This window comes from Podarcis erhardii, assembly GCF_964252035.2.
Source record: "Podarcis erhardii genome assembly, chromosome: 9".
Taxonomy (NCBI): Eukaryota; Metazoa; Chordata; class Lepidosauria; order Squamata; family Lacertidae; genus Podarcis; species Podarcis erhardii.
In genome coordinates this window covers 43219533-43245386 of record NC_138512.1, presented here as the reverse complement: position 1 = coordinate 43245386, position 25854 = coordinate 43219533, and the positions used below count along the sequence as shown (strand labels likewise).

At 43.4% G+C, this 25854-nt stretch overlaps 2 protein-coding genes across 7 annotated transcripts in view; one reads left to right on the top strand and one right to left on the bottom strand.

The window, feature by feature from the left end:
- The window catches only part of LOC309349465 (uncharacterized protein C4orf51 homolog), a 29482-nt gene extending 4452 nt beyond the window's left edge, over positions 1-25030 (top strand). The window contains exons 2-7 of one of the 3 annotated variants that reach the window (XM_081875510.1): positions 1697-1773; positions 3920-3984; positions 7204-7288; positions 7403-7494; positions 11252-11310; positions 24561-25030. In XM_081875510.1, the coding sequence (XP_081731636.1) occupies positions 1697-1773; positions 3920-3984; positions 7204-7288; positions 7403-7494; positions 11252-11302 (370 nt within the window). In that variant the 3' untranslated portion in view covers positions 11303-11310; positions 24561-25030. Of the gene's footprint in view, positions 1-1696; positions 1774-3919; positions 3985-7203; positions 7289-7402; positions 7495-11251; positions 11434-12283; positions 14156-24560 lie in introns of those variants that run through there. The other 2 variants (XM_081875509.1, XM_081875508.1) reach the window with 2 other exon arrangements.
- Positions 13666-25854, bottom strand: part of ZNF827 (zinc finger protein 827) — a 111125-nt gene continuing 98936 nt past the window's right edge. For 3 of the 4 annotated variants that reach the window (XM_081875233.1, XM_081875235.1, XM_081875234.1), the window contains 5 exons: positions 24628-24799; positions 22160-22326; positions 20330-20521; positions 20054-20231; positions 13666-18392 (listed from right to left, as the gene is read on the bottom strand). In XM_081875233.1, the coding sequence (XP_081731359.1) occupies positions 17585-18392; positions 20054-20231; positions 20330-20521; positions 22160-22326; positions 24628-24799 (1517 nt within the window). In that variant the 3' untranslated portion in view covers positions 13666-17584. Of the gene's footprint in view, positions 18393-20044; positions 20232-20329; positions 20522-22159; positions 22327-24627; positions 24800-25854 lie in introns of all 4 variants that reach the window. The other variant, XM_081875236.1, reaches the window with a different exon arrangement.

Here is a 25854-nt window from a genome sequence, read left to right as displayed (position 1 = left end):
ACCTTGCCCTCCTTGCCCACCCTCTAGAAGCCCTCCATTAATATTACTCATAGCCAGACAAACAGATATTATACTACCATTCCGCAGGTCAGGGGGAACTCCAAGCAGCAAATTATGTTCCTTGGCTGGGCATAATTTGTGGGAAAGGCGAGGGAGTGAAACTACTTCTGAATTGATGGTAATGCCTTTTCTGTTGCTGTAGCTCTTCACAGCATTTCTTGCATTTTAAATATTGATCTGGCAAGCATCCAGACTGCACATTATCCAATCCATCATGTCTTCAGGGTTAGTGATTTTATGTATTTTCAAGCCCTTCAGATGTCAGTCTGGATTTTCCTCCTTCCAGCTTAGCCTCCAATGTGGTTCTTCTGTCATTCAAACAGGGCTGTTGCTCTGTTCTGGAGTGTTCTGTTCTCTTGCCTGTTCACAAGTTAAGAAATACTCTTGCAGAGAAAGTAGGATGTGAATGCCTCTGTTATCCTGTGGTGTCCTATATCTGTCCTTCAGCCTGTAAGTGGGTGAATCTGACAATTTTGGTTTCTTGTTCTTCCAGTCTTAAACTCAGTTCTCTACATTTTCTCATCAGTTTGCAAATTTTTAAAAATCCCCATGACAATTTGTAGGCCTATCAGTGCCAATACTTCCCAATATCACAATTTTGTATGCAGTTTTATTTCATATACACAGTTTTGCTTCATATAATGTATTTCAGTATGTTATTTCCGGTAATAAAGGCATTTGTGTGCACATTGTGTATGATCATATGTGTACACATTGTTTGCATGCAGAACGGCATTGCAAAATTAACAGAAGTCTGAATTTTGAGGGCTGGCTGTGTTTCAGAGTGTGTAGGGTTTCAGAAAGTGTGACTTGCTTAGTTCTCCTTCAGATGTGAACTGTAAGGTAGCTATAACTGCCATATAACTAGGCAAAGTGAGGCAGCTGATCGTTGGTGTCATGAAAGGGCAGCTAAATGTAAAGGTATCTACATAATTTACTATTATTATATAATTACTTCCAGGGTATGGAGAGTTGCATGGTGAGATTTTCTGCCTCAGGTACCAAAATAACCTGGCTGGTGTTGGGTACTATAGACACCTTGATTTGTTGGGGTCATTTCCAACTTTACCTCAGGCAGCAAAATGTCTTGCCTTGGCCCTGTCAGTGAGCTTCTGGGCCTAATTTATGGTGCTAGTACTAGTATATAAAGCCTTTAATAGCTTGTTGGGACCCGAGTACCTAAAAGTATGCCTTCCCCCCAAACCAGCTATCTCGGACCCTACAATCAGCAGGTGAGGCCTTCTTGGCTGTATGTCCATGGTGTGCTGTCTGGTTGACCTGTGACAAGGCCTTTTTGGTGGCTGTTTGTGGACTGCCATCCCTGGTGAAGTATGTCTGTCTCCCTCATCACTGACTTTCAGGAGGATTTAAAAAATATTTTGGTTTATCCATTCATTTAAGGTTTGAAGGACACTGGTCATGGCAACCCTGAGATCTCTGCTTGAGAGAACATTTTTTAGAATGGTTTCTTTATTGGCTCCTTCGGCTTCTTCAGGGGGAAGGACACAATATAAATTGGATAAAATTAATAAAAAACATCGTACTCAAATGCCTAACCCTTATGTAGAGTTCACTTCTTACTTTTCCTTCCAGTAATTTCTACATGAGTTCATATCTCCTTTTGTGTTTTTTCCAGAGTGTTTTTGATAAACCGGCTTCATTATCTTTCTGGAAACTACGGCAATCCTAAACATGGTGCGACAACTGACAAGGGTAAAAAGAAAGAGGCGTGACTCCTATGATTTTGTAGCAAATGAGGGGGGTTTTGTAATCGGGCTTTAAAACATCAATTCACGCTGCAGCCGGGAAAACCAAGAAGAAACTTTCTGGGCGAGAGAAGTCTTTGCAAACAGCTGGAGACATAAGAGAAATATGAAGGGAGATACAGTGGTACCTTGGGTTACATACGCTTCAGGTTACACACGCTTCAGGTTACACACTCCGCTAACCCAGAAATAGTACCTTGAGCTAAGAACTTTGCTTCAGGATAAGAACAGAAAGCGGGTACCGGTGGCGCGGCGGCGGCAGGAGGCCCCCATAGGCTAAAGTGGTGCTTCAGGTTAAGAACAGTTTCAGGTTAAGAATGGACCTCCGGAACAAATTAGGTACTTAACCCGAGGTACCACTGTATAAATATGTTGGATAGCAGCGTATACAGCTGGCAGCAGCTGTGGTATGCTGTGCTGGCAGGCAACCTCTAGATGGTGCCATAGAGCAATGCTCATTCCAAAACCAGCCAGAATCTAATTCAGCTGAGTAACTTGGAAAGCTCTGTTCACAGAGCTATCTGTCCCCGTCGCATTAATGTGCAGCACATGGAAGGTTTTCACTCTCACGTCACAACAGCCTTGTGAGGGACATTAGACTGAGGAAATGTTTCTTATCCAAGGCTGCCCATTGAAATTCATGCTAAACAGAGATTGGAAGCTCTCAGATGCACACCCAGCTATTTATTGACTGCAAGGATGCATTTAGAGGTGACACTCTTACTTGTTATTCATATGGGATTGTAAGTAGAAGAGAGTGGCGAGGCCAGCCCTAGACAAAGGGAGCTCTTTGGTGACCTCCAATTCTTCGATGTCTTTTTTTAAATTAAAAAACACACATTTATTCAAAAGTTCAAGCACAACATTTTCAATGAATATATCCCCTCCACAGACATCTGATGATGGCATTAAAACACCCTGTTTTTCTTCAATAAAAGAGAAAAAGGGAGACCAGATTATATCAAAGGTATCTTTTTCAGAGATGCCTTTGATTTGTTGCCAATGGTCTGTGAGGCGTTCTGATAAGAGCAATACGCCAGATGTTATTAACCCAAGCCTCTGTTGGTATATTAGAGGTTCTCTTCCATTGTTGGGCAATAACTAGTCTAGCTGTTGGGAACAGGAAGGAAATTAGTTCTTTAGAGTTAAGGGTGGAGTTTGGGGTCAAATCTAGTGATAATAAGGCAAGTGCCAAATTAGGAGGGATAGGTTATTTGGTGATTTTGGAGGTCAGATGATAAACTTTCCCCCATTTGTTCCACTTCTATCTGTTACATGATTTTGATGCGGAGTTTCCACACATTTATCTCTGTCGCATAAGACAATGAACATAATATGCACAGATTTGATTGTAATCATTCCCACTGATGGTGTTTCTTGAATGCGCACTGACTGATATTGTAAATATTCCTGCATGTGAGAGAAAGAGAAGAACTTTAATGCAGCAGTGGCCGCACAAGTTAATTGCCAGCTTCACAAGGGAAAACAAAACTGTACTAACTTTTGCTACAGCTTGTTGAGGGGATATCAGAATAGACAGCCCAAGACAGGCACCCCCTGAGCCTACTGTCCTCTATGCTCAGTGCATCACCAATCTTGACATTCCAGGTGCTTGCCTGACTTGCCTGCCCCTAATTTCTGCCACAAAGAGGACTTATGAAAAATCAGATGTGCATTTTATCATGCTCACCTGATAGTAATGTATGTCACTATATATTCTGTATTTTGGTCTATTTCTGTTTAAATTATAGCAATTATTCATACATTTGCATATATATTAACATATGCAAATACCTATCCACTTCTTTCTTTTCCCTTGCTGCTACATTTTCTTTTCTTTTCTTTTTTTGCAATGCATAAGTGGCCACCCTACACAAGGTAGACAAAAGCAGGTATCTAGAGAAGAGAATTGAGAATGCTCAATAACTGAGATTACTTTTCCATCCAGGTTAGGCTTGCATCTGATCTAACTCTATGCATGTTTCGCTTATGAATGAAAAGCAGTTGTGTCATGCCTTGTCATTTGTAAAAAAATTGGACTCAGGGAAATTCCCTGTGGAGGGAAAAATCTTTTTCCTGTTTGTCCCCTCTAGGCTGCCATCCAAGTTTCTTAAAGTCTTCAAGTAATAGGAAGAAATTTCAACACCATTCCCAACAAGTGAGTAGAGCACTAGATATTTGTGTGTTTGTGAATGTGTCGCTTGAAGACCAACTACTCATTATGTGCAAATGGATGTGAACAAGAGCACACATACGGTACACACAGCATGAAGCCACTTCTTGAGAAAAGCAGATATTAGGAGTTCCAGATATGGGTGGTTGGGTTTTTTTCGTTCAACAATAGGCTGGAATTCTCTGGGGGTAGCAGTGCTTTTTTTCCTGGGGGTACTCAAGAATATGCAGTACCGGCATCTCTCTTTCTCTCTCTCGTTGTTGTTGTTAAAAAGTGTGGCACTTACTGTAACAACTTCATGGTTGTTTCTAGAAAAAAAGCACTGGGTTTTAGACAGATTGAGTACCTCCTCCTGCCACAGTTTCTCTCCCCAAATAGACATTTCCATGGCGCTCCCCCACCCCACCCCTGGGGTAGAAGAGGAAGCTGTTTCATTGCACACATTCACACCTATGTTGTGCAATTTCATCCTGAACCTTAGAAGTGCATCCACTGCCCAGTGAAGACTTGTCATGTTGGAAGGCATGACATGCAAGGCCAATATAGCAATTCTTTTCCCCCCCTTTGCCTCTCATTGTCTACACCTGAGCATTCTGAAGCAGGGAAGCTAGTGAAAATTGCATAGATGAGACGAGCAAAAATGCAGAATAATGAGCCTGCAGTCTTCCAGCCATGTATCGCAGAATAATCCTATTGGCTCCAGCAGGATTCCCTTGAGATGTGGTTGGCTTTTTATTCTCTAGTGGCCACAAAGTAAAGTGGTGTGAGAATTGGCATATTGAGTGACGAAGACAGTGTGTGTTCCAGTTTATGTGAGATTTTGACTTATTTCATGGCCAAGTCTTGGATCTTTGTGTGCCAGCTTTATAAGAGGATGTGCTCACAGATGCTGCTCCTTCTGCTGTAGTTGTGAAAGTGACCTAGCAATGTGTGGCTTAGGTGGTTGAGCACTGACATGACAAGGTAAAGCAGCTGTTGTCAAAATGAGGCCCTCCAGCTTTTTGGACTACAACTCCCATCAGCCTCAGCTGGCACATGCTGCTTGGGGCTGATGGGAGTTGTAGTCCAAAACCAGCTGGAGTTGGCAAAGGCTGGTGTAAACCTGCAGGCACCTGCAGGATGGTCCAAATTGCTTGTACACATGATGTATTTTTTGAAATGTGGAAAATGTTATTCTCTCCTTGCTTTCCTCTTAGTGGCAAACCAGCTTTTAACCCTCCTCCCACCAGCAGTAGTTAAACGTAGGTGTAGAAGTGTTTGAGTGGCTACTTAAGAGGTAGGGAACCTGTGGCATCCAAATGTTGCCGGACTACAACTCCCAACATTCCTGCCCATTGGCCATGCTGGCTGTGGCTGGTGGGAGTTGGAGTCCAGTAGCTGGTGGGGTGAGGCTACAGTTTCCACACCCGTGATTAACTGGATTGTGCTTGTGACATCATTAATAACAACACACAGTTCCTTCCCCTCCCACTTCACTTGTTTGATAAAGGTCACTGCGCTACTTACTCATTTTAATCTATAAACGTTTTTTGCAACCCTTTCATTTTTGGGTAGTTATATTTCATTTTATTAACCCCTACAGCGATGCCCTGCCATTTCGAGGATTGCTTTCTTGTTTATTAACATATATTTAAAAACAATAAAAATCCTTTGGTCAAATGGGCACACCCCATTTCCAGCACTTAGGCTGCACACATCTCTCCTTTGCATGCACACGCTCTCTCACAAACACTTCACAGAAGCAAGCAGGCTTTCTCTCTTGCTGCAATGCTTCTGTTGCATCCTACAGGGAAAACTCTATTGCTGCAGGATTGGGTCTAGCACTAAGGTAAAGGTAAAGGGACCCCTGACCATTAGGTCCAGTCGTGACCAACTCTGGGGTTGCGGTGCTCATCTCACTTTATTGGCCGAGGGAGCCGGCGTACAGCTTCCGGGTCATGTGGCCAGCATGACTAAGCCACTTCTGGAAAACCAGAGCAGTGCACGGAAACGCCGTTTACCTTCCCGCTGGAGCGGTACCTATTTATCTACTTGCACTTTGATGTGCTTTTGAACTGCTAGGTTGCTAGGAGCAGGGACAGAGCAACGGGAGCTCATCCCGTCGTGGGGATTCGAACCGCCGACCTTCTGATCGGCAAGTCGTAGGCTCTGTGGTTTAACCCACTAGAGCAAAGAAGAAGACCCACTATCCTGATAATTTTTATTTTATTATTTTAAAAAAGAAAGGCTTGTATTTGCATGCACTATTAAGAAGCAGTGCCCAGAAAAAAGAGGTTTGAAAAGGTGCCTTAAGCTGGGCACATCACTGCAAATGCAAGACTATCACTCTTTACTTGTTCTAGAGCAGGTGTGGGGAGCCTACCCGCCTCTCAAATGTTGCTTCCTACAACTCCCATCATCCCTGGCTACTGGCAATCCTCGATGGGTGATGGGAGTTGCAGTTCAACAATAACCAACAGGGCAAAGGTTCCTCACCTCTGTTCGATATGATTGCAAGCTCCCTGGGGGCAGTGACCTGCCCTTTGGTGCCCCTGCAAACCACCTTCCACATGGGTGGCAATTATATCACAAATACCCTGAAGGTATATGTGCATCCTGGCATAGCATGCTGATACTGGGACCAAGTTCTAGTGAGCCATCTCTCAAATTAAGCTCTGACAACAGAGAGGGTGTTTCTGCCAGGAGAATAATTACTGTTTTCTCCATGTGAGAGGAGGAAGCAGAGCATGGAAACAATGGGACGTGTTTGTGTTCAGTACTCGTAATATTTCAACTTCAACTAATGGGATTGTGGTTCATTTTAGAAAGTGAGGTTTGCGGGGCTTCTGTTGAGGCAGAGCTCAGTTCCAGGATGCAGAACGTAACCCAGGAGAGTGGCCTTCAGCATGCACAGAGTATGCTTCCCGTAAGTGCATCCTGTCACTCCATCTCAAGCATCCACTGGGAGAGCTGAGAGGTCAGAAATGGTGACTTCCAGCCAAGCTCAAGTGCTGGTGCCTCTCGTTCTAGAAATTTAACACCTGGAATTTATCCAGTGGCTCCAAATGTTGCTAGCTCACCGATGTCCAGGATACAATTCATGGCAAACAAAACAATAATGGCAAAGAGAGCGCCCAGCTGTATAGGTAGGCGTGTTATTTATAATTGATGCAACTTTACGATCTCATCACCTTATGTTCAATTCCTTTGAAAAAATATATACAGATGAATCATAATGCAGTCATTATTCCATCACCAGCAGTACCACTGTATGGAATTCAGCAGGCGATGAAATACCCCAGGGGAAACGGTGAGCACTCCAGATTCCTTTAATTGGTGGAATTTTATTTTATTTTATTCATTTTCCCGTGGCAAAATTTCCAGCTTTTGCTTTTACTTTTTAATTTTTTTCCGTTCATTATAGGGAACCAAACTGGAATAAAAATGGGGACGCCATCAACTGCAAGTCAGGATATTCTGACCGGGTGGCCTGTTACTGGGAGTTCCGATTCAATGGTAAGTACAGGTCTTTGCAAGCTATGGATTGTATCCAGTGGAGTCCCTAAGACAGTTGGGTGTCGCCTTGCATGCCTCCTTCAGGCAACTCCTGCAGCCAAGCTGGTGCCAAATGTATTGCTTGGCTTTCCTTTGGACCACATCAGCAAGGCCGAGAGGGAGTTATACAGGCAAAGTCAATTCAAATCTAGTTTTGTTCCCATCCTCCTCCCTGCTGAGTCCTACAAGGGGCAACACTGAGACTGAGGAGGAAGCTGACAGCCACTTACTGGCAGATAGATGGAAGCTGGCTAAGGTTCGCCATCCCTGCTTTGCTGGACCCTTGTTGTTTAGTCGCCTAGTCGTGTCCAACTCCTCGTGACCCCATGGACCAGAGAACGCCAGGCACCCCTGTCCTCCACTGCCTCCCGCAGTTTGGTCAAACTCATGCTGGTAACCTCGAAAACACTATCCAACCATCTCGTCCTCTGCCGTCCCCTTCTCCTTGTGCCCTCCATCTTTCCCAACATCAGGGTCTTCTCCAGGGAGTCTTCTCTTCTCATGAGGTGGCCAAAGTACTGGAGCCTCAGCTTCACAATCTGTCCTTCCAGTGAGCACTCAGGGTTGATTTCCTTCAGTATGGAGAGGTTTGATCTTCTTGCAGTCCATGGGACTCTCAAGAGTTTCCTCCAGCACCATAATTCAAAAGCATCAATTCTTCGGCGATCAGCCTTCTTTATGGTCCAGCTCTCACTTCCATACATCACTACTGGGAAAACCATAGCTTTAACTATACGAACCTTTGTTGGCAAGGTGATGTCTCTACTTCTCAAGATGCTGTCTAGGCCTGCCATTGCCCTTCTCCCAAGAAGCAGGCGTCTTTTAATTTCGTGGCTGCTGTCACCATCTGCAGTGATCATTGAGCCCAAGAAAGTAAAATCTCTCACTACCTCCATTTCTTCCCCTTCTATTTGCCAGGAGGTGATGGGACCAGTGGCCATGATCTTCGTTTTTTTGATGTTGAGCTTCAGACCATATTTTGCGCTCTCCTCTTTCACCCTCATTAAAAGGTTCTTTAATTCCTCCTCACTTTCTGCCATCAAGGTTGTGTCATCTGCATATCTGAGGTTGTTGATATTTCTTCCGGCAATCTTAATTCCAGCTAGGGATTCATCCAGCCCAGCCTTTCGCATGATGAATTCTGCATATAAGTTAAATAAGCAGGGAGACAAAATACAGCCTTGTCATACTCCTTTCCCAATTTTGAACCAATCAGTTGTTCCATATCCAGTTCTAACTGTAGCTTCTTGTCCCACATAGAGATTTCTCAGGAGACAGATGAGGTGATCTGGCACTCCCATTTCTTTAAGAACTTGCCATAGTTTGCCGTGGTCGACACAGTCAAAGGCTTTTGCATAGTCAATGAAGCAGAAGTAGATGTCTTTCTGGAACTCTCTAGCTTTCTCCATAATCCGGCGCATGTTTGCAATTTGGTCTCTGGTTCCTCTGCCTCTTCTAAATCCAGCTTGCACTTCTGGGAGTTCTCGGTCCACATACTGCTTGAGCCTTCCTTGTAGAATTTTAAGCATAACCTTGCTAGCGTGTGAAATGAGTGCAATTGTGCGGTAGTTGGAGCATTCTTTGGCACTGCCCTTCTTTGGGATTAGGATGTAGACTGATCTTCTCCAATCTTCTGGCCACTGCTGAGTTTTCCAAACTTGCTGGCATATTGAGTGTAGCACCTTAACAGCATCATCTTTTAAAATTTTAAATAGTTCAGCTGGAATACCATCACTTCCACTGGCCTTGTTATTTGCAGTGCTTTCTAAGGCCCATTTGACTTCACTTTCCAGGATGTCTGGCTCAAGGTCAGCAACCACACTACCTGGGGTATACGAGACATCCATTTCTTTCTGGTATAATTCCTCTGTGTATTCTTGCCACCTCTTCTTGATGTCTTCTGCTTCTGTTAGGTCCTTTCCACTTTTGTCCTTTATTATGGAAATCTTTGTACGAAATGTTCCTTTCATATCTCCAATTTTCTTGAACAGATCTCTGGTTCTTCCCATTCTATTGCTTTCCTCTATTTCTTTGCATTGCTCGTTTAAGAAGGTCTTCTTGTCTCTCCTTGCTATTCTTTGGAAATCTGCATTCAATTTCCTGTATCTTTCACCATCTCCCTCGCATTTTGCTTGCCTTCTCTCCCCCGCTATTTGTAAGGCCTCATTGGACAGCCACTTTGCTTTCTTGCATTTCCTTTTCATTGGGATGGTTTTCGTTGCTGCCTCCTGTATAATGTTACGAGCCTCCATCCATAGTTCTTCAGGCATTCTGTCCACCAAATCTAAATCCTTAAACCTGTTCCTCACTTCCACTGTGTATTCATAAGGGATTTGACTTAGATTGTATCTTACCGGCCCAGTGGTTTTTCCTACTTTCTTCAGTTTAAGCTTGAATTATGCTATAAGAAGCTGATGATCTGAGCCACAGTCAGCTCCAGGTCTTGTTTTTGCTGACTGTCTAGAGCTTCTCCATCTTTGGCTGCAGAGAATATAATCAATCTGATTTCGATGCTGCCCATCTGGTGATGTCCATGTGTAGAGTCGACCCTAATCACCATCAAATCACTTGCTGGACCCTAATCACCATCAAAGCCAGTCGAAGCTTTACTTAAGTATACCAAGTGCAGCTTCAGAGTGTAGTTAATAAATAATAATAATAAAAGGTAAAGGGACCCCAGACTGTTAGGTCTATTTGCGGACGACTCTGGGGTTGCGGCGCTCATCTCACTTTATTGGCCAAGGGAGCCGGCGTACAGCTTCCGGGTCATGTGGCCAGCATGACTAAGCCGCTTCTGGCGAGCTAGAGCAGCGCACAGAAACACCGTTTACCTTCGCGCCAGAGCGGTACCTATTTATCTACTTGCATTTTGTGCTTTCAAACTGCTAGGTTGGCAGGAGTAGAGACCGAGCAACGGAGCTCACCCTGTTGCGGGGATTCGAACTGCCGACCTAGGCTCTGTGGTTTAACCCACAGCGCCACCTGCGTCCCATAATAATAATAATAATAAATTATTCCAGAGAAACCCTAATGTGATGGCAGTAATGGAATTAAAGTGCTCTATGAATGCCATGTATTATGTGTTTTGTTACTGAATCCATCTCCTAAGGAGATAAAAGGTGGCAGCAGACACGGAAGCAATGCACACTGCTATAGCCAGCCGCCATTGACAAGGGCTGATAAGGGGATCATGCGCCTGCATAAGTTCCAGCCTTTGCACAATCAGCACCATTCCCCATTGAATACACCTCTCCAATGCGTGAGAGGTTTTGGGAAAGGGGTTGGCAGGGGCTGGGATCAGGGGTCATGGCCTACTCTTTCTTCTTCCGTGCAATCTTAATGGAATAGAACATATCCTAAAAACCCTGTGGATAGCTCAGTGGGTGGAGCATGAGACTCTTAATTCCGGGGTCGTGGGTTCGAGCCCCATGTTGGGTGAAAGATTCCTGCATTGCAGGGACTTGGACTACATGACCCTTGTGGTCCCTTTCAGCTCTACAGTTCTATGACCGAACAACAGGGCTTTAGTGGCAGGAGAAAAAGACACCCAATTAAAAATCAAGCAAGTTTGAAGATTCTTTCAGATCTATTAAAAATATCTGTAAATTTGCCTTTTTATGTCCTGTCCTATCCATGGATGTTCTGCTGAACATCCATGGATATTTATTTACAAGCGAACCTGTACACTGAATGGCATTTTCCATCTCATTTGTTTCAGGGGTTGCAAATCATGGAAAAGGTGACTCAAGATCTTCCTGACCTCAACTGACTGTGCAGGTATGGCCATGCCTAAACTGGAGCCAGATGCATGTTTCTTTGAATCAGTTACCAACTCCTGGAGAAGCAAGATCCAAACATGGAAGAAACCCCATAAAATGTTTTGCAGTATTCATGCAAAAAGAGCATATATGGTACCTGGGAGAGGGGGAGGGGTGTTTAGTCCAAGAAAAAGAAATCTTACAATAATAGTACCAGCAGATACTGGTGGTACCAGCAGATTTCAAGAGCCAGTAAAGAATTTGCCTTTTTAAAATTTGCTCCAGAGATTTGTGGGTGCTCTGATGCACACACTGATTTCTTCTGTGCATGGGTTTTGTTAATTTCATTAGCAGGAGAGGAGCACATTCACATCCATTTAGAAATGCTCATACCAATTACATGAAGTGAATTGGAGTAGCCCTTGCAGGTGGAGAAGCTTTACTGCATGTCTAGAAAATGCATTGATACTGGGGGACAGGGCTGGAATTGTGAATTCATTCTGGTTTAACCTTGTTGATAAAATACTTGTCCACCCAAGAAGCTCTTTCGGTGTTTTGAGGGTATTTGCACATTACTATCTACTCTGCTTCCAATGTGCTTCCACTGCTAGTTAGCCACAATCCATCTGTGTCCTGAAGTTTCTTGAGAAATGCTCCCCTTTGATGCGCCCCCCCCAAAAAACCCCGGCCTCCATCCTATGTGAAAATGCAAGCTGAGGTTAAGGGGATGTGTGTACAGTTCGAACAGCCTTTTGTGCATGCACTGATGACAGCTTTCTGAAAAGGAGTTGGTAGGGAGTGTTGCTGGTGTGGGAAAACAAATCAGGTCATGCACATCAAGTGAAAGCACCCTCACCCACTCTCTGGGGGATAAACAACAAACACATTTAAGAGGCCATAGATTGTTCAATCAGCCAAAGGCCTGGTTATAGAGAAATGTTTTCCCCTGCCCATAGCAATTTCTACAAGAGATATGTATTTTTTGGTTCCCGAACCAGATGTTCTAAACCAGGGATGGGGAACATGTGGCCCTGCAGGTGCTGCTGGATATGAATAAAATTATTCCTGACCATTGGCCATGTTGGCTAGGGCTGATGGGTAGCACAGCATGCTCTCGAGAATCACAGGTTCCTCAACCCTGTTCAAAACCTTTAGCGCGGCACTTTTTGTTATGTTCTTATGAATCATCGGTGTAAATTTATGGATTAGGAAACAGAAGCTGGGCTGAAAAAAGCAGCTTGAGGAGGGGAAAAGGGTTTAGGAGGAACACCTTCAGCTTCCTGCAAGCTACTATTATTTAGAGCAGAAACATAATCTTTGGTAGCTTTTCTTTTTAAGGAGAATGATGTAGTAGTATCTACTACCTTTAAATATTAATAGAAGATGTTTCCAGGAATTATTTCTGAAACATAAAGGAAGCATATTTCACTGCTTTACTGTAATGTAAACCATGGTAGTGCACCACCCAGTAGCCATTTGTGACAAGGAACTGCACATTTGGTGAACATGAAGAGGTTGAATGGAGGACCCCATCACTCCTCCACACCCAGTATAGAAACCAAATGGGCTGTTGTTGGAGGAGGGAGTCAGCCCACAAGCTACTGATTTTTTTGCAGGCTAGGAACTTTTGTGGCCTTAGTTATATGCCTATATGAATGTATTTTAACTTGTAATTCAAGCATTGGCATAAATTCTACAGGGCTTTATACATGATAAACCAGCAGTCTGAATTATGCATAGAAAAGGTTTAAAAAGACAACACTGTCCCTGGAGCCTGTTGCATGATCTATTCCTAGCAACACATTCACCGTGTCTCAATTTAAACTGAAGCACCAAGTAACCCTGGAAACATAAATAGGAATTTATCAGAACAGCACTGCCAAAGTAGTATTATGCTAACTTTTTATTTCAGTTTCCCTAGTTCTTCTTGCTAGACAGGCATTACCAACTTTCCCCACCAGCTTTTAATAGCATCTGCTCTGTTTTCAACATTTGGGCTTGAAGTGCTATTGCTTGTGGATCCAAAACAGCACCACCCTTCCCAAAAGAGAAGCATCACCTGGTTTGGGCAAACTCCAAGGTTTTCAGAAGTACAACTGATCTTTGGGGGGGGGGGGACTTTGGCTTGCAAGTGTGGGGGTGGGACAGAAAAACTGCCCAATGAGGACTCAGCATGCTCTGGGCCACAGAATGCTGTCTTGACAGTTGGGAGGAGGGAAAATGGAAACCCAGGGATGAGAACAAAATAGCTGAGTCCTGCAAAGTAATCACTCCATACTGCAACATTTTGTTTTAGGTCTCCCTTCTAAATTATATATTCTCTACATACCCAATAATTAAACAATGGGAAAGAGAAGCACACATGATGCCAGAGTATAGCCAACTTTGTTTTTTAATTAGAGTATATATACTTCCAAACTGGATACACTAGAAATTGGCAATGCAACGTAAGATGCAAAGAAATATACCAGTTACTGTCAAAATGACCCTGTACAGCCTTATAATGCAAAAAGCTTTATACAATACAAATTTCCATTAATGTACACAAACCTTGACTGTGATATTTGAATATGATACAGCAAGTTAGAAAGGTCGGAGAGGGGAAGCGAGAAAAGTGCTGAGAATGTAAGCAAATTACTAGATGGAAAACAAGAAACCAGCCTATCTTAAAGAATGCATAGTGAGAAAAGCAGATACAAAGTGAGCATGTTGGTAGAAATGTGAAGTCTTTTAACAAGCAAAGGATATCTGTAGGGAGCATTCCTTTCTTTAGCTTCAAACAGCAAACCAATTATTGTATATGCAAGGGCTTTGATAAATACTGTATTTTTTTCCTTAAAAAAATAAAAACACTTCCTGATGCATCTCTCTCTCTCTTATTTGGAAATCATGTATAACTAACTTTCCAGAAATAATTCAGTGTTTCAAAGTGCTAAATAAAGCTGCCCAATTACATTAAGCATCACTATGACAGACAAATACAAAAAGGAAATGGTTAAACCCAAGGCATTCAGTTGCTTAGAGCATTGTAATACTTTCATTCCTTGAAGTTCCTATGTTATATTGCACCATTTGGTTTACAGAAAATATTCCTTTAACATTCCTATGCTTGTGTTCCAGCTGACAAACTGCTTGGTCTCTCTCCCACTACCCTGCCTTTTAAAAAAAGACTCACTACTTGACAGTTTGGACAAATCTGACCAGAACCGTATTGGGTATATTTAGTTAGTTAACTGCAGCAACTGCTTATAGGGGGAGAAGTTCATTGATTTCCACCAAAAAGATATGCATTTATCCCATTCTTAATTACACATTATTGACTAGCAAGTAAGTCCTACTTCAGCATCACAGCTTCTCTTAAAATTCCTAGCAGAGGAAATAATGGAGCCCATTCAATCCAGTGGCAGGACTGCAGTTAAATAAATGGTTACATCAGACGTGGGTAGTCTCCAAACCTACAAAAAAATTGCTCAGAATGATGGGAAATCAAACCATTTTTTGTGTTTCTGCCAACCTGATTTCTAAGATTTGCATGGTGCTGGTGTACCTTGTACCACCTACCAAGTGACAGCATGACAGCGACTAGCAAAAGTCACCACCACATCTTAGGATGGAATGCCACAATTCATGTACTGATCTTATCTGAAAACATTTGTTTGTAAAAAAAACAAACAAAGGATGAATCCCAAAGAGTAGTGTTAGCAGAGTTAAGTGCAATAAACAGGGCTCAACATGTGTTAGGAACAACTAATATAATGACTTACTTTACCATAGTAGCTGAATTAGGGGAGGCCACATGCTGTTTAAACTCATGTGCAGACTCTCATTAATTTGATTGTAGTTACTTTACATTAGTATTATAGCTTGCTAATATTTAGGTTCCTTTCCTCTTTGTCATCCAATGTAAACAGTTTCTGATCTTTGAACACGTACACAGATCTGGACTTATTCTCACGTACATGTTCAGTGGAGAAAACTGTATGTGATAATGATACATAATAAATGTCAGTGCATGGGCAAGAGAAAAGTTAAATCTTGGGAAAAGTTAACAATTGACTTCGATTGTGTATTAGGAATGCAACATTTGCTTCTTACTGCAATAAAGTGCAATATTTATGTCATTTTAATGACCACAAAGTAAGAGCTTTAAGAAAATATAAAGTTAGCTTCCTAGAAGAGTATACTTAAGTAGGCATTAACAAAATAATACAAAGGAATACAAATAACATGAAGGGTAATGTTCATAGGGACACAAAATCTGAAAATATAGCCGAACAGTTGGGGATATAGAACAGAATAATATGATTAAAAAGCACCATTCTTATGTTGAAAAGATTCCGCCATTAACTTTTCAAATATACAATCTGATAATTCTTCAGTCGACAAAAGTTTTTTTTAATCTTCTACACTTTTTCTTTTCTTACCTTTTTTTTTGCAAGTGAGAAACATACTAGTGCAAGACTCAAGCACTGTGCAAAACCTGCCTTTATTTAGTCTGAGCATTTATACCCAGAATATAGCAAACCCTTCCTTTTAAAAATCCCTATTCCTGGATTTAATCTCTGTAGAATGTACACTCTTGTCTTTGCAAACCAAGGTAATCACTACATTAATACATACTGAGAATGTGTGTGTTTGATCTATGATCAAAAGGGCTTCTTGGTATGAGATACTTTTTTTATTGACCTTACATCAGTTTTGAATAGTGCACGTGTGTTTAAATCACATCTCTTCCCAGCGAATGAGACAGAAACATGATGGGGAAATGATCAGATTCCTGACTCCAGTTATTTCACAAAGAAAAGCAGTGATTTAAATGCAATACATGTGCCCCATTTAAAACTGATACTTGGATAGCTGTACTCAAATACAAAACTTATTGTAAGAAGTGGCCCTGAGTTACAGAAGAATCTGACCTTGTGCGTGTATGAATTGCACTTGCTGTTTACAGGTCTGTCTGCACCAGGAATGGGAATCTTGGGCTCTCCAGAGGTTGCTGGACTACAACTCCCATCATCCCTGGCCATGTTTGCTGGAGGCCAATGGGAGATGAGTCTAACAACAGATGGAGGGCTGCAGATTCCACCACCCTGATCTGCACCAAGTGTCTGTTCACTCATGTGTGTTCAGGGCCACTTCATACATTATCTCTACGGAGGGGAAAAAAACCTCATCTCTGTGGTGGAATATGCATGTTCACTGTAACATTTCAAGGGTGGTAGGAGTGCTTTGGGGGGGGCAGGGAAGAGGCAGCCTGTATGCACTGTGTCTACCCAGTCCATGTACACCGAGTAAAACCATATTACATGTCCAACAATACAGTGCCCATGCATTTGCCTGCACAGATATTATTACTGCCAGCTGGGGGAAATGTACCATGTAAAACAGCCTTAACCTTGCAGAGCTAGAAGCAATTCCTGCTCCTCTAGTTCATCCTTGAATTCTCAGATCTGAGGCCAAAGCAAGCACTATAGTATACTAAGCAAATCCCAAGTAGTGCTGACTGGCATGCCAGTTCTCGAACCTAGCATTGCTGTATCCGCATTCCAGTAACTGTAAAATAAAGCTAGGCAGGCAAGGTGGTGAGACTGGAGAACTGCAATAATCATCACAAGAGGAGGGGGCTGCAGCTCAGTGGTAGAGCACATGCGTTGCATGTATAAATGTCCCAGGTTCAATCTTCAGCATCTCCAGTTAAATAATCCCAGAGAGCAGGTGGGCTGGGGAGGACCCCTGCCTGAGACCCCGGAGAACGGCTGCCTGTCAGAGTGGATGTTACTGGGCTAGGTGGAGCACTGATCCGACTCAGTATATAAGGCAGCTTCATGTGTTCATATTAAATAAGCCAGTACAAAAGGATGTGCAAAAGCAATGTCATGGCACACTGACTCTCCCTTCAGACACGCTCACACTCACCATCTCAAAAGGAAAATGCATCAATATGTAACCTTAAGCAAGTGCTGATTGCCTTTAAGGACGCTCTTGTTCAGCTTAAACAAGACAAAATAGTTTCTTAGATAAGAGTACTGGGAACATGCCTCTGAAGGTATGCAGGAGGTCACTTCTCTGAAGAGTTTTAATAAAGCAGCCTTCATGTCAATGCATTTAAGGAGACACACAGAGCCATTTTTCCCCCTATACCTTACTACTAATGATCTATAGTACAAATGTTCAGCCAGCCATACCTCTTGGGTGTATGGTTTGCAGCAATGCATATACCTGTTGGGTGTCTGTTGGGGGGTGGGGTGGGTGGGCGGAGAGTATTATTTTTTTGGTACAGTACTTGGCTGCCCTCAGACAGTTTCTGCCCTTTCTGTTAGTCCAAGGTAGGCAAGGAAGGAGTGCTTCGGTGAAGTGTCGTCCGGCCGTACAGTCTGTGGCCTGGGCGCATGGAATGTGATCTCAAAGTGGTTCTTGGGGAAAAACATGGTTAAGGGAATGAGGTGGGCAAATTCAGAGTTCCGGTACTTGTCAAAGCACAGGGAAGTGCCGTTGATGGCCAAGGCCTTAAGTGCCAGGTTTGGCTCTGCCCCGCCGCTGTGAGCAGCTGACATGGCCACCGTCTGCAGCGCCTGGGAGGCAGACATCACCGAGAGAGGCGACAAGAGGCTCCGGGGGCTGTTGGCAGCTAGGAGAGGGCCGGCTTCCTTGGAGGTTGCCCCCTGGCCCTTCTTCTCCTCTTCGGAGCAGTCCCCGTTTTGGTGCTTCTTCACATGGCGGCTGAAGACAAAAGGGTGGGTGGTCTTGAAGAGGCACTCTTCGCAGCTGAAAGTCTGGCGGGGAGCGTGCTTGAGCTTCTTGTGCAGGTTGAGATTGTCTTTGCGTTTGCAGCTGTAGCTGCACTGGTCACAGTGGAAAGGGCGCTCCCCGGTGTGTACGCGCACATGCTCTATCAGCTTGTTGGCCGTCTTGGAAAGGTAGCCACACTGGTCACACTTGTAATGGTTGCCAAGGCGATGCTCCCGGATGTGCATTTCCAGCTCCAGCTGATTGGCTTTCACTGCCTGGCAGATCCGGCACTTGTATTCCATTTTGTAGTGGGTCTTCAAATGGCATTCCATCGCTGCGGGGCGGTTGGTGGAGTAAATGCAGAATGGGCACCTGCCGGGTGGGAGGGGGAAACCAAGAACAACCGCCAAAGAAATATTGAAACACAGGGTCTGGGCAATCATTCTTCCAAACATTTGCCATTCCACACATTCATGACATTCAATTTCCCCCCAAACTATAACTGCAGAGAAAACAGGAAGCTGTTGCTGGCCACTTCATCCCATTGTGCGTTCTGGCTAGTCCTTGGCTGTTTAAGACATGAAATGTCAAGCTACTGCTATAACGTAAGCTGACATGCAAATGCAGATGTCTTTAAGGTGAAACATTTTGGGCTTGGTGGTTTTTTTTGGGGGGGGGATATTTCAGGTTAAAGAAATAGGTACCCAGATTGTGAGTGACCCTCTGCTATAATGTCACAATGAGCAGTTTAAAATTGGAAATTCAAATATAAAATGTGACTTGATGGTTTAAAAAAAACAAAACCAAAACCAATGAAATGTGAGAAGCAGCCTTCAGGATTTCACACTCAAAGGAGGGTTTCATTATTTGAACTTATTTCCACCCTTACAGAGAAGCAATAGCTAGCTTATGTGTATCAAACCAAACCATAATTATTCAGCTGGTAAACTAAACTGCAATAATGCTTCAACTGTCTAGCTGATGTGAAAATATTCTCACTAATCTCAGGTGTGCTTCATATGCACTGTTTTGAGGGCCCCCAAGGAGAAGATCACAGGCACTTTGCTCCTCTCCTCTCCATTCATATATCGGTGCAGGATGGTAGTTAAGCCAAAGTTTGGCTTAACATGTCATCCAAACCACAAACCAGGGGTAAATTCTCTCTTTAAGCATGATCCGTAGTCAGGGTTTGTCTCTGGCTTACTGTGATGTGAGAACCAGACTACAGAATCCACAAGGCCCCCTGACACTCTCCAATTTCAGCCAAATCATGGAACCTCTGTAGACCTCTGGAAACAGTACCTAAGAAGGTTGCTACAGCAGGAGAGACAGGCCATCTCTACTCCCGCCCCTGAATTTCAGCTCCACGTAACAATGGGCAAAATTCAACCAGCAGTAAACAAATTTACATCAAAAAACACATGTTAGTACGTTCGTTTTGGTTAATTCTCTGCCACTGAAAATAATGAAACTTCAAAGTGCCTAATATTTGCTGTATCTATTTTCAGTGATTCATTTTCAAACTCTGGACTAAATGGTCTGATGGAGGCCACCTCCCCTTAGATGTCAATGTCTATTGCTTTACTTTTGCAGCCCAACAATGGAGGTAGAACACTGATGGAGTAGCTGGTAGCTTTTGAGAGCCTTATCCTCCAGGAAATTGTCTGACCTTGTTTTCAAGCCATCCAAGTTGCTGGCCATCACTGATTCTCGTGGGAGCAAATTCCATAGTTTAACTATACGCTGTGTAAAAAAAAGTACTTTCTTTTGCCTATGCTGAATCTTTGGCTTTGTTGGATGTCAATGAGTTCTAGTGTTATAAGAGGAGAAATCTTGTATTCTGTCCTTTATAGCTGGATTTTGTTTTGAGTAGTGAATGTGAAATGTGATTTTTAGAGTAAACTTCCCTGGCTCTGGCTCTCCAGGCAGAAATGGATCCTGTTCAAATTTGTTGCCCTCCCCCCTCCCGTTACTATCACCACAATATTTGAGGTACTTAACACAGTAAAAGTTTGTGTACTTGCTTTCCTTACTTGAGCCCACCGGTGGGGACAGTGTGGCATTTCTTGTGCTCCAGTAACTGCTCAGGAGTCTTCATGAACTTGTGGCACACATCACATTCAAACATCCGTGTAATCAGGTGGATTTGCAAATGGCGCTCAAACATGTTTTTTGTTTTGCAGACAAAGTTACAGAAAACACATTCAAAACCTGCAAGAGGAAATCACAGACACTATTACCTAAGTCGCACACCAAAGCCTTGTGCAAGTGGAGGGACTGACTTTGCATCCATTTCACCAACTCCTTACCTTTTTCTGATTTTTCTTCCGTGTTCAATAAGGTCTGACTACCAGGCACTACGGAAATAACTAGCAGGTTGTTTGAAGCCTTGGGCTTGGGGCTGGTCTCTGCATCTTCTTTGCTGTTGGCAGAATCGCTAAGTGCTGACAGGGAAGAAGACGAAGGGCTGTTTGAGTCGCTTGGAGTCTTCCTCTCTTCACCTACGCAGAAACCCAACCAACAGAACCCAAAGCATTAGCTTGCTTATTAGTATCAGGGTTATATAAATTTTTTGCCCCAGATGCAGGCAGAGATCCATGTGCTACAGCAGCTTTTCTTGCATATCTGAAAGCACTTCTCCACCCACATGCTGCGGTGCTCATCCTGCCCACCTGATCTGGCCAGTTGCATCAGTTGTTTCACATGGGAATGAACATCCTCATCTAGAGCAACCAAGTTTTGTGCAACTATCTGCCCATGGCTGGAGCAGAGCCTCAGACTTTTAGCCAGGTTCTCTGTTGCTGTAGATGCAGGATTCTTAATAGGAGGTTGAGCTCCCAAGGGCTGGAACTATGGACGCTACAGCAATTTGCTGACAGAATGCTCTGCTCTTAGGTTGATCCTCGTGTAGCTGGTGGATAGATGCTTCTAAATATGGGCAGAAGCTGGGGCAAGATGACCTGTGGTTGCTGCCAGCTTTGTAGTTCTAGTCCACCCAGTGTCACCTTCCTGTAGACATGTCTTGGAAGCAATGCAATTATCTATGAGAGCCTTCTTTGTCCTACTTGCACTGAATTACTGATTTAATGGAGCTCTCTTCAGAAAGGCATGATCTCCCCATTTTTTCAATTGATTAGAAGAGACAGAGACACACACTGAAAGATAGCTCAGTATGTAGCAGGGGACTCAGGGTCGTGGATTCAAGCCCCATACTGGACAAAAGATTTCTGCATTAAAGAGTTTCAGACTAGATGACCCTTGTCCCTTCCAACTCTACAATTCTATGACTAGAGTGAAGCTTCTCCTTGGATTCCAGCCTTTCTGGGATCCCCCTTGTACTTCCTCCTACAGCAGTATATCATTCATTCATTCATTCATTCATTCATTCATTCATTCATTCATTTTCATTCATTTCCCACCTTTCCTGCAAGGAGCTTGAGGTGGAGTACAAACTTCTTCCCCGTCCCATTTTCTAATAACTCTGTGAGGCAGGTTTCAGTTGATGGATAATGACTGGTCCAATGTCACCATGTGAGCTTTACAGCTGAGTGGCGATTCAAACCCTAGTCTCCCAGATCTTAGTCCAACACCCAAACTACTCCACCACACTGGCTCAAATAGTTGTGGAGAATGGAAACCAGCACTGGTCTAGTGTTAACAAACACCTACAACTCATCCCTATTTCCACTGATGAGAAACTGTGAAATCACTGAAGTCATTTCTACCCACGGATATAAGGTCACTTCCTCATGCTTGCAAAAGGTAAGAGGGAGGATGCCCACATTATACTATACAAAGCATTTGCAAAGGAAGGTCACACGTAGATAGTGTGAAGAGGTGTTAGTGAGTCCTTGCCTTCTCTTATCTAATGGAAGCAATTAATACTCACAAACACTTCACACAGCAGCCTCAGATTTTTAAGGTTCACTCTAAACAGAACGATAAACTATGCAGTTTTAACACATGATACAGATTAATCTTAAAAACAGTTTGGTCTTAATCATGCACTTGAAGTTTCTGTCAGTGGAATTTTGCAAACCACTGTATCCAACCAAGAGGGCCTCAGCCAACATTTTGGTGGGGAAGTTGGGAAGGAGAGAGATGGCCGTAGGAGACAAGCCCACATCTGGGGTGATCACCTGCATGCTTGGTGGCGACATGAGCCTTCATATCTGACTCCTCCATGGTAACAAAGTCACAGGCTGTGCAGCAAATAGAAAACATCCACTGTTCTTTATCCACATGAAGCGACATATGACTGACAAACTGGACATTCATCTCGGTTTCAAATCCACACACATGACAACTGGAGGCAGGAGAGAGTTAGAAAGATTAAGGAGTGTGCATTTACAGAAATGCTTTGTGACAGATACACATCACTTTTCTTCATTCAACCTGACCAATTCCTGTTTTTACTAACTTTGTCTTCTCCTCGCTATTTAAATAGTACTGGGATATTCTTTTGTCTGCTGAACTGTTTCTGAACTGACAGCCATGCCAAGATGATTAAGGGCAGGCACAAGGCAACAATCCCAAACATGCTATAATGATGCTAAATAATCATAAAGTTAATTAAAAACTACAGGTTCCAGATGCTGCACATCACCTAGCTATTTCCTTTGGGCAATAAGATGTGCTGCAGCCTTGCCAAGATGTTTAGTCAGGCTGCTACATGGACAAATGGAGAGCTTGCTGCAGACTTCACAAGCAGCTCCCAAGCTTTGGAAACAGTCCCATGTGAGGTTGGGATCTTGCGCAGAAATGCCGGGCAATCTCAACAGAAGCAAGTCAAAATGGGCTCAGGGAGCACTCATCAGCTCTGCAGACACAAAGCCGCTACCAAGAGGCATTTTGCAATCAGCTTCTAGCCCTGCTGGTATTGGCAACCAATAAACAAGGTTTAGGGGCTTGGTTTGGCCTTCAAACTCCTAAGTGGCCCATGTCCAGATTCTGTTGCTTAGTACGAGGCCCTCCTTGCTTTCTGACCCAGTCTTGTTGGGACCAGACAAGCGAAAATGATTTTTCAGTCCTGATGCTCAGATTATGGAATGGCCACTCCAAAGAGGCGCACCACTGCCCTATTTGAGTAATACACCAAAACCGGTTTTATTCCCTGGTGGGTGTTTTTTGTTTAAAAGGAAAAACCTTTTTAATTTATCTCTTTTACTGCTAGTGCTGTTTTCTGGTTTATTGCATTTTAGATTGTTTTTAAACTGTATTATTTATTTCAAATTGTTCTAAACTGTCTTGCATTGGCTTTTGCTTAGAAAGGCAGGATAATACACTTCTGCATATATACATACTATAGCTGATGGTCTTTACAGGATCTCACAAGTTTTATACAAGTCAAAACACTGAAAACTACATCTCTCCAGTCTGATTTGTCAACATTAATTTCCAAGCCTTGGCTGGCAAGTCACCTAATGCCCAGTCTGCACAATCAGCTTGGGGGTAGCTATTTGCAAAAGCAATGACACTCCATGACCAACATTTGGGCTACACAGACTCACCACTCCCAGCATACGATGGCATGCTGTCAGGGCAGTTTACAGTGGTGTGATTTATATGGGAGATATGTATGGCAAGCAGTTACATAGGAATGACCCCATACATAGGAATGGGGCCCCGTGTTGTTTGGATTCCAAGTGGTCACTGTGCAGTTGCTTGCTTGAACTGGATAAGCACAGCGCACTCTGTAGGCAGCATACTCTGGCTTCTGTCATCAGTCAGTGTACCAAGGGCCACTGGGAAGTTGCTCCCCCAGGAAGAACATCACAACAAGGGGGAGACCAACCTGAACCCATCCATTGGCCAAAGGAGGAGTAGCTGCAGGGATCTTACTTCCTCCCTCTGCCAGAAGGAACACTTGCAAAAAACTAAGAACTAGTGCATGTGTTTGCTTCCTCCCTCCTCCCTCTTCATCCCTTTTTCCTTTTGTATCATGTCTTTAAGTTGTGAACCTGAGAGTAGGGAGCACCTCATTAGTGACAGACAAATAGCCCAGTGGCAACTGCTTATGTGACTACTGTGGCAGGTTACAACAAATGGCAATATTGTCACTTGCTGCATCCTGGTTCATCCCACATTTCAAAGGGCTTTCAGAAAATGGAAAGCTGTGACTCAACAAGTAGATATTATATGGATGCCTGACTAAGTCCACCTATTCAGGTGGCAGGAGGAGGGCACATTCTCTGCTAGACCAAAGTCCACAAGTGATAGGTTACTTGGCTAAGCATTCCAGGATATTAGTGGGAAGGTGGAGTGGATGTGTGGGGTATACAGAATGGATTCAGAAGCAGGCTGGGAAATGCTGGAAGTTGGCCATAGAATCTCTGGATTCAGATTGTGAGCTGAGAGTAATTCAAGAGTTACACATTACTTCTGCCCTTGAGGTGCTTATAACTACCACATTTGCCTGCAAAATCCCCTTCGCCCTCACTCTGGGCCACTGCTGAGGTTAAATGCAGGCAAGCCAAATGCACCTGCCAGGTTCTCCCTCAGAAGCAAACTTGACTGAGCTTGTTCTTTTGGTTTTCCTAGACAGAGAGAGGCAGAAAAGGCAGCTGGGGCCGGAGTCTCGGGCCTTGGCTTTCTCCCGGGTCCTCACCTGTAGTAATAAGGGTGCTTCTTTCCATCACTGCCTTCGGAAGTGACAGCGCTGACAATGTCCTCAGTGTCTGTACTCACCAGCTTCACGGAATGGACAGTCAGGTGCTGGTTCAGGTTAGCACGGCACTTAGCAGCATATGGGCACAAATGGCATTTGTATTTTCTCTCTTCTGGAAAGAAACATTAAAAGACTTTGAGGGGGAGCTTCGCAAGCGTGCAAACACATCTCACATTTGTATCCCCACCATGGAGCTGAGGCAACGGCATGGGAATCGTCAGCATTTCCTCAGAGTGGCTTCCACCCACACAGAAGCACCCTGGCAAAAGGGGGGAACATCCTCTGTCTTCAACAGCATCAGAGGCATGTTGCTAACAAAAACAATAAAAACAACAACAAAGGACATGGTCTATCTCTGTATGGGTGTGTGACTCTCTGCATGGTCTGGATTGCCACAGAGAAAATCAGCCTCGTGAACATGCAAAGTGACTAATACAGAATTTATGTCCCACATTAAATTAAGAAAAACACCATCTTCATCCATCAGAATTATCCTAACCAACATTAGGCATGATCTAGCAAAAGTTAAAACACTTTTGAGCCTCACTGCTTAAATGGGAGAGTTAAGCACTTGCTTCGATATCTCCCACTGAAATAGGTAGGGTTTAAAAGCTCTTAACTTTTTTAAAAGGCCCTTAACTTAGTGTGGGTCATGTCCCTTGTTTAAAAGTGTAAAAAGTTCAGAAAGCTCTTGGCATTATATCAACAGTTACTATATTCATGGCATATGTTCAGACTAAGTATTGTATAAAAATGAGAAGAGATGAAAAGCTACCTTTTATCATATCAAGTAGTTCAATTATGTCCCTCTGGGCATGAAAGCATGCAACTGTGACACATTAAACTAAATATTTAGCCCAGCAAGAGGTACCATTTCACCCATCACAAGTTTCTCCAAGCACGTTGCTGTTTTTTAAAAAAACACCCCAGCAAGACAATATAAAAGAGGCTATAATTTGCAATGGTAGTTCAGGTATCTCTGAGAATAGCCCGCAGGAAGTACAATACAGTTTTGAGTGCCTGAAATACATTTTGCGTTTGATCACCAGTTCACTTGTGATGGCCAGCAAATTCTCAAGTAGGGAATATTTGGGTGAAAGCTCAGTGTAATTCTTTTGCAACGAAATCTGAAGATATGGCTGCAGCAACTCTAAAGGTGAAGACAAA